Source organism: Apodemus sylvaticus, chromosome 4, assembly GCF_947179515.1.
Source record: "Apodemus sylvaticus chromosome 4, mApoSyl1.1, whole genome shotgun sequence".
Taxonomy (NCBI): domain Eukaryota; kingdom Metazoa; phylum Chordata; class Mammalia; order Rodentia; family Muridae; genus Apodemus; species Apodemus sylvaticus.
Genome location: NC_067475.1, coordinates 81,629,983 through 81,639,042, shown reverse-complemented (window position 1 = coordinate 81,639,042; position 9,060 = coordinate 81,629,983). Strand labels below are relative to the sequence as shown.

The following is a 9,060-nucleotide window of genomic DNA, read 5'->3' as shown; positions in this document are numbered from 1 at the left end:
TATATCTGGAATGAACTACAATCCAGAATTGGGGGGCACACATGTGATCCAGATCTTGAGGCTGAAAGACACAAGTTTCTGACCTGGATCTTGGCATGGAAATTTTGAGACATAGTGGCCATGAAAAGCTTAGGCCCAGGCAAGATAGTACATGCCTTTAATGCCAGGAGACTGAGGCAAAAAAAATCTCTGAGTTCAAGGTCAGCCTGGACAAACCAAGCCCCAGATCCAAGCATGGTGGTACACATCTGGGCCACACCTGCTGCTGGAGGCCTACGTTGGGATTGGAAGAAGGAAGACTCACTCTTCTTTGCCTGCTTGCACTTACTTGCCAGCACACCTGTTGGAACCTACTTCTACAGAAGACCAGTGGAAACAACCAGCCTCGTGGACTTCCCATTCACTGCTGCCCATTGTTGGGTTAGTTGGACTAAGCATTGTGTAAGTCATCACAATAAATTCCCTCATATAGAGAGACATTCCATAAGTTCTGTGACTCTAGAGAACCCTGACTAATACAAGGCCCAGTCTGAGGGTTGCTTGTGGGTGATCCCACTGCTTTGGTCAAAATGCAGCAATGGCCACAAGCTTCGAGGACAGCCTTCCACAACCATCTGTCTCTTTCATTGGGGGACAAAGAATGTATCGTGGTCATTTAAAATGTCAAAAATACATATGACAAGCACTACAATAGTTGCTGACAGTAACTGTCTGAGTCTTTGGTTCTTTGGTCTCCTCAAGGGATCATGTGGGGTGGAGCTTGGCACATAGTAGTCAGACATCATGTTAGCCTAATGTGAGTGTAAGCATGCAACCAACCCCAAGAGGATGTGGATCTCCCAACTCTGATGCATGGGAGATCCAGGACAATTTTCAGGGTGTCCCAAACTAAGGGTCACAGTAATAGCAGGTTGACCCCAATAGGCATCCTGCTGTCAGAGAGGGACCTCCAAATTATTCCTCATTCCTGAAGGCCAGTGATGGGCACACTTCCGCGTAAACTGATCTCAAATACTCAGGACAAGCCTTCGAGTTCAGAATTCTATCTCCCCGTTTTAATTTTGAGTTACCCACAAGTCCACTTATTTAGCTGCTTATACAGTCATGGTGTTTTAACTTGTGGATCTGACCTCAATTTCTTAAAACTGAATTTTGTTCTTATCTGCCTAAAAACAGAAATAGTTTTCTCAGGCAGCAACAGTCACCACTGAAGAGGTAAAGCAACAGTGCCAGTGTTTCTGCCTCCAGTGACCCCTCTCTTCCTTTCTTCTTCCAACACAGTGAACATTGGGGGCTCTCACAAGCTCTCAGAAAGAGAGCCAGAGGCTGCAGATAAAGGCCTGTTCATCCCACACAGACCTTTCCTAAGGGAGCATTCTTGCCTGCTGTTTCAGTATCTTTTTCTGACACTCCAGAATCTGCGCCTCTGTGTGAAATTACGTATGTGCGCCTACAGGACCTTAGATGTGTGTTAGAGGTGCACACAATGGCGTTTGCTACTTTGCTCTTTCCAGCTTTGGAGCAGCGAGCAGGGGGTAGGTCCCAGAGCTAAGTGCCTCAAATTACAGCCTCTGACTTCAGAGTCAGCTCTCCTACCACTTGGCCAAATCGCCTCTCTACAAATGATCGGGTATGGAACTCCTATAACATCCTGGACTTCTAGGGATGATGGCCTCTTCCTAACCCTCAATTAGCTGGATACTGGGAAGCTTTATTCATTTGTTTATGTATTTATTTTTTACAGTGCCAGAGATAAGGCTCACCCAAGCTCCCTCGCCTCTACCCCTCCCCCAAGTCCTATCTAGTATTTAAAAGAAATTCGACTTTACTGTTTAGACCAGTATTGTGTTCTTCGTAAAACTGAAATGACCATACAGATGCTCGCCCTGATCCCCTTATCCCTAGCTCCCCTCCTCACCACCATCCTCCATATCGGGGTACATTTGTTACAACTATAAACTTACCCCTCCCAGGTGCATCTTTATCGCCCACGAAGTTCATAGTGTACATGGAGGCTCCTCCTTGCTGTTGCACACTCTGTGCCTTTGAACTAATTTATGACATGTATCATAGAGTACTTTTCACCACCAAAAAAGGAAAACAACAACATCAAAAAACCTATTCCCTAGTGAGGTACTTTTTGAGGGGTGATATGGTGGGGGGCGAAATGGTAGCATACTACTGAAATTCCACCACTTAGGAGGCAGAGGCAGAATGTTCAGTAGTGTGAGGCCAAATTAAGCCACATCAGAGAGAGAGACAGAGACAGAGAAACACACAGAGAGACAGAGAGACACAGAGAGACATTGAGATAGAGAAACAGAGACAGACACAGAGAGAGATAGAGGAGAGATGGAGACAAATAGAGACAGAGATCTCTTAGAGTCTAGACTCAACTCTAGGTGGTGTGCCCCAGGTGAAGTTCAGCCTCTCCCAGCTTCTGCACCTCTCCAAGACTCGCCTAGGAACCGGTTCCTCCCCCTTTTGTTTAACTGTCAAGCGAATGGGTTTCCTGTTGACTCTGGAATATTGTGAAAGGGCAGGAAGAGGCCAAGCCTCCTTGTCTCTCTCTCTCAACTCCCCAACCCCTTTATTTATTTTGTGCACGTCTGTTTGGGTTGTGGGGGTGTTTCCAGCTTGTGCTGCTGGAAGGCGGCCTCAGCAGCCCGAAACCCCTCCCCGAGGAGGCGAGGCCGGTCGGGAGCCCGCCCGATCCCAGGCTGGACCTTCTGTGGGGCGGGGAAGGGGACCGGACGGGAAGCGAGCTGCCGAGGAGCTGCAGGCCGCCGGTGCGTGCCCAGAAGGCGGGGAGCTCGGCCCGGCCCGCGCCCCAGCTCCGCGCGCTGCAGGTGAAGCCCTCCTTCCCCGCCGAGCGCGCTGGCGAGGGGCACCCGCTGTCCGCAGCTCGCCCGCCGTACCCGGGCTGCGCGGCGGCGCCTCGCCCATGGCTGAGGGCCGGCGGCGGGAGGACGAGGAGGAAGAGCTGCGAGAGCGCCGCGAGCTTGGGGGCCCGCGCCGCGCCCGGAGCCGCGCGCTCCCGGGCCATTCGGCTGCAGGTGAGACGCGGGGGACGCGGGGACCAGGGGTGCACGGGGGTTGAGAGCATCTAGGGCTCGGCCCTCCGCACCCACTCATGCCCTGCCCAGCACCGCGGCAGCTCTGGAGGCTGCCTGGAAGGGAGACTGACACCTTTAACTCGTGGAGGCGAGAGGGCGGGACCGTGGCCTTTCCATCCTTAATCTCCTCGGGCTGAGCCCGAGAGAATTCAGAATGGTCTCTTTACCTGTTAGTGACCCAGAAGCCGAAACTCCAAAATTTCCGTGCAAACTAAATCCAAGGCGGCTGACCTGGAACTTGTGGTTGGGTGATTACTTATCTGAGGGTGAGTCAGAGGCCGTGGAGAACTCCCTACGCCTGGCTCTCTCGGTGGACAGCGATCCCTCTTTGGTTTCGCCTGGGCCAACCTGGTCAGACCACGTGCCCATGCTGAATCAAGTCTTGTTTCAGCAGCGGGTGAACTTCGGACCTCTAGTCCCTTCCTTCCCTCCCCCACAGCACTGATTTTCTGCTTGAGAGTTAATTTGTTACAACTACCCTCCCCGCTGTAAACAGGGAGTGCCCAATGTAGTCTTGAAGAAGGGAATTCATTTGAATGGAGGTCATTTGGGGGCCTATAGTTAAGTTACCTTTAAGATGTTGTTTTGGGACACACCAAGAAAGCACGAATCAAATAGTTTGGTGCATACGAGTAAAATTAAATGTAGATCCACACTCGTTCCCTTTTCCTGGGGGGTAGCCTTTCAATGGAACCATAATGGAGAGGAAATTATTGGGCCAGTTGGTTAACCACAGTTATCTGAAACTGGAGGGAAGAATTAACCCAGAGGATGCACAAAGAGGTGAAGGCATTGGGAAGATTCAAGGGCAATCCATTAACAGGCTGGAGCCTTCTTAGAAAGTGAACATGGAGAAGCGCTTCTGTGTGACCACCAGGAGAAAGTTGGGTCTGTGAGATTGGAGGGTAGAGAATGGGATAAAAGTAAAAAGGAAAAAGAAAAAAAGAAATACAAAAGTCGTTAAGAACAGGATACTCCTCCGAGTACACAATCTGAAACCTTAAAATTAACTTTCCATGCCTGCTACTGGGCCTTTTTTTTTTTAAGAGTAAGACACTTGACTGTTACCATGAGCACCAAGTGGTAATAATCGGTAGTTTTGTTCAGTGTAAACCTATCTGAAACAACATGTAACTCTTGAGTAAAGAATTCAGTACCATGAAAAAGTTTGCAAAGTTGTGCCTTGGTTGGTTACAGATTTTAAAAGTGTGGACTCTTGGATTCTTGGTACCTTTCAGAAGAAAGTCTCACTCTTACAAAGGACTGTCCCCTGGAGAGCTGTGTCGGAATTTAAACTAAATATGACCCAGATACAGGTTCAACATTTCTCTAGTGTGTTTTTTCCCAAGGCCAGCACGAATGCTACTCTTGTAACTTTTTACTAATTCTGAAGGCTGCCTCAGCCTAGTCTAGGTTCTGTGATAATAGTTTGCCAGGATGTGGTGGTGGTGTGTAGCTTCTGCATCCAGAAATAAGGTTTTTCAGCTTTCTTACCCTTCCTGTGGGCCCCCTTCACGAAGGGGTGAGGGGTCAGCAGTTCCGTGTTACATGTGAGAGGGTCAGACTTGTAATTTTAGGTTTTATTGTCGTGGGATACATTATTTAATAGTTGGCAGGCTTTATAGGTGGTGTCTCCCTCCTGCCAAATGTATTAACATGTTTTTCAAACACTTTTTGCATTCCTTACCAAGCTTGGGCATTAACTGCAGTGCTTGTCTGGTGTCCTCTTCCAAAAGAGAGTGTGAGCTCAGTCAGGGGCCTTTGTAGCCCATCGTGTTGTCTCCTTCCTCAGCAAGCTGAAGGCTTCCCTTCTCTTTAATCTCATATGACACGCCATGACCCTGGGGCTTATAGACCTGAAGCAGCCAGTGAACTTTATTGCCCTGCTAAATTACGTGTGATTGCGTAAGTGTATCTATTTTTGTAATATACATACAATAAACTATAAAGTGAAGGCTCTTCTAACTTATGCCTGAGTAAGAAAAAGAATATATCAGTTCCTTAGAATCATATCATGCTCTCGATCCCTCCCAGACATTGTCCCTTCTCTCTGGATAGTTAACCATTAAAAACTTTTCCTGAGTGTGTGTGTGTGTGTGTGTGTGTGTGTGTGTGTGTTTCTAGGGACTGAACTCAGGCCATTGTGTATACTAGGCAAGTGCTTTCCCACTTACTATTACTACGAAAACTGGTTTTGAGACTTTTCTGTTTTGTCTTTACAATTTGCTGTACACATACACATTGTTATGCACTGTTGTTGAAGTTTGTACCTTGACTGAGGTAGGATCATCCAGAGTGTATTCTTTTTGTCAAGGGCATGCTCTGTAGCCCGGTCTGTCTCTGTCCCCTAAGAGCTGGATTTACAGGAGTTGGATTAAACGTCATGCTTTTTGTTTTCTTTTCTCTTGTAGCCAACAGGTGCAGGGCATCCTTAGGAAAAAATGTCATTTTATCTTACATGTAGGAGAGGAGGGTAATTGGTTCAGTTCTTACCTTCTTCATAAAATGTATCTGTAAGTTTTCTCAGGTTTTTGCTTGTTTGTGGAGGCAGGGGACATGCTAGAGATTGAACCCAGGGCCTCGCCGGTGCCAAATGTAAGGTCTTCCCAGTCCTGGTTTTGTTGTTGTTGTTGTTTTTTGTTTGTTTGTTTGTTTGGTTTTTTTTTTTTTTGAAACATGGTTTCTCTGTGTAGCCCTGGCTGTCCTGGAACTCACTTTGTAGACCAGGCTGGCCTTGAACTCAGAAATCCACCTGCCTCTGCCTCCCAAGTGCTGGGATTAAAGGCGTGCACCACCACCGCCCGGCTGTTGGTGTTGTTTTAATTTTAATTTATTTTTAAGGTTCAAAGATATTACCAAGGGACCAAATGGACTTTTTCCTCATATTTTGATCTGAGTTTTTTTTTTAATTCTATTTCAATCCCTCCCTCACCCATTACATCTTTGTGTTTCTATTTTGCTGTTAGTGACAAAAAGAACCACACAGAAAAATTTATAACATACCAGGGGCGAGAAAGGGTGGGTGGGGGAGCTTAGAGTAAATGAAAGGATGAAGAAGATGATGAGGAGGAAGAAAACGCCATTTGAAAATGGGGAAGTAACCTAGTGGACGCTAATTTATGGGCAGCCAGGGGAGCAGAGAGGATTACCACTGCTTGTGGGTAGACACTGCGGTGTGAACCTGGTACCATGTGAGATTCTTTGTTGATGTCTTGGTACGAAATCCTGATTGCCTCACTTGACAGTTAAGATGTAAGAGCCAGACGCACCTGAACACCTGGAGTGTCTTACTGACCCATTAAATGTCACTCTCCGGCAGGGCAGAGAAGATGTGCATATGTGGACCGAGTGTCCCCAAACTTTTCCTGTGTGTGCCAGAATCGCCTTCTAGGGGTTGTGCAAACGCACATGGCTGGCTACCCTCTCAAACCTCTGATCCCCATTGGTTTGGGGATAAAGGTCTGAAAATATTCCTTTTTTAAAAACTCCCAACTTGTTAATTTTGTATGCGCCAGAGGACAACGTGCCGGTGTCTTCTCTTCTTCCACCATGTGGGTCTCAGGGATGAAACCCCGGCCACTGGTCACCTTTGTCCACTGAGCCATCTCACGGCTGAGAGCTGAGAACATTCTCAACGTGCCCCCACATATTTTGATGCTCCTGGCTCCTTCAGAAGGGTCTTTTTGAACAGACCAATTGCAAAACACTGATATAAGCACGGAGAGGCCCACAGACGAGCAAGGAGCTTATATTTCATTCTGGGTTTCTTGACAGCTTGAGGGATTCCATGGTTGATTTGTGTGGGCCAGCGTAGACAGTCAACGACATTCTCTGTTCTTGACCTTTTTGTCACTGGCCAGCAATTCTTTATTCATCCGCACTGCTAAGTCTGGTGCGTTGGCATGGCTGTGTTACACTGGTTGGTGCTGAAGTGGATCATCTGGAGGCCAGGGGAAGGAAAAGCTGGAGTGACCAATTCTTTCCTGGTTTCCAGAGGCTGTCTCCACTTTTTAAAATGGAAAGTTCCCTATCCCAGAAAACCTGGACGTGTCAGTGCATCAAGGTATAGAGTCATCCTCTGTAAAGCTAAGGTTGTACACCTTCTTTTGACCTTGGAGGAAGAGGGAGGAAAGGAAGGTTGAAGTTGGCTGATGAAAGTGCTTACTTACCTCAGAGTAAGTGTCATGTTTTTTTGCAGTCAACATTGTAAGATTGCTAATGACACAGGTCGCTGTGGGTTTTTAGCCCCGTTGTATAGAACGGGTCTTCTTCAGTATGTTTTCATTTAACACCCTTTTGGCCTAGAACAGTTTTCATATACCTCTATCTGTATAGGCTTATAAAAACAGTAACTGATAAGAAATCATAAAGAATTTCTATCTTAAAACAATCCTATGATATACATGTAATATTCTTACTTATTAAAGAGAAAAGCAAATTTGCATACTCTTCGGGTAGGTGGTTTTTTGTTTTTTGTTTTTTAAGTTAAATCTTGGCTGAAATGTGTACTGCTCTGCTGGGTGTTGGCACATTTTGAGAGACTGGTCAGTTCGGAGATCGCTGCTCACGGAGGCACACACCGGCCAGAATGACTGAATCCTTGAGGGCTGACTCAAGACTGTAGAAATTCTCTTCTAGTCCCAAACCAAAGTTCACTTAGTTAATTTTTTTAAAATGAAATTTAAGGCAGCATCTCAAACAGCAATTTGAAAAATCAAACATTCCAAGCCAATGTATACTGATTTGATACATTGCTAAAAAATGGTGCTAAGAGATTATTGTTTCCAATTTCCATAATTAGTCCATGTTTTATTTCTACAAAAGCAGAAAACTTCTTCTATACAGTAAAAAAAACCCTGTAATTTATAATATAAAGTAGTCTCAAATATGAGCCAGGGTGTTTCAGGACGTGTTTGTTGGTGTTGATGGTGTGATGGCTGTGTGTGTGTGTGTGTGTGTGTGTGTGTGTGATGTAGACTGTTGTGTGCTCAGGACCAGTGCTGTAGTGAAGTCCAGGGCTACAGCATGGTCAAGAACTGTCAGAAGTATTTGAATCTGCTGCACATTTGATTTTGAATTTATTTTTGGCCCTTGCATGTTCAGAAACATTTTATTATTCCCACACTTACTTGCAATTACACATTCAGTGATATGACCCCGTATGCAGGGTGGCAGTCTACACTCTAAGGAGCTGTGGTAAATACATATATTTTTCTCCATTCTTTTTATTGATTGTTAGAGGTCTTTCTTTTATTTTATTTTTTGCTTTCTTTTTAAACCAAAGTATCTAAACTTTTATAAGATACATGCGTTGCAAATATTTTCTACTCTGAAGCTTATCTATTTCATTATTGTTTTCTTTGTGGTCTCTTTGATGTCAATGTTTCTCATTTTAATACAGATGACTATGTAAAGTTTTTCTTTATAATTGTGTCCACCTCCTTTTCCTGGTGAATAAATACTAGCCTACAATAAATCCCGAGAATATTTTTCCCTATAGCGTGTTATTAGAATACTCCTAGAATACAGCCAGACATGTTGTAAATATTTATAGTTATTAGTGTTTACTTTCTATCCGTTCTTTGCTATTGCTGAAGTATCTGAACTTTTGTTCCATCTGGAGAATAGTTGGGAGTTTTGTTTCAGCAGAAGAAACAACAGGAACACAGTGTCACCACTCAGCAGTCAGATGGGCATTCTTCTGTAAGCCATCAGATGATGACAATGATGATGATGATGATGAATGTTGTTACCATTATTATTATTTGTGTGTGGGTGTTTTGCCTGCATGTCGGTCTATGTACCACATACCCCGTGCCCATAGAGGTCAGAATTGCGTCTGGAGTTCCAGACGGTTGTGATCCCTCATGTAGATGCTTCGAACAAAACCCAGGACCTCTGCAAGAGCTCCACGTCCTCCTGACTGCTGAGCCACCTCTCCTGC

General features: G+C 45.5%; 1 protein-coding gene across 1 annotated transcript in view; it reads left to right on the top strand.

Annotated features, from left to right (window-relative positions):
• Positions 1-2,594: 2,594 nt before the first annotated feature.
• Sh3d19 (SH3 domain containing 19) overlaps positions 2,595-9,060 on the top strand; it is a 154,833-nt gene continuing 148,367 nt past the window's right edge. Inside the window, exon 1 of the mRNA XM_052180241.1 lies at positions 2,595-3,056. Within this exon, the coding sequence (XP_052036201.1) occupies positions 2,945-3,056 (112 nt within the window). The 5' untranslated portion in view covers positions 2,595-2,944. The remainder of the gene's footprint in view (positions 3,057-9,060) is intronic.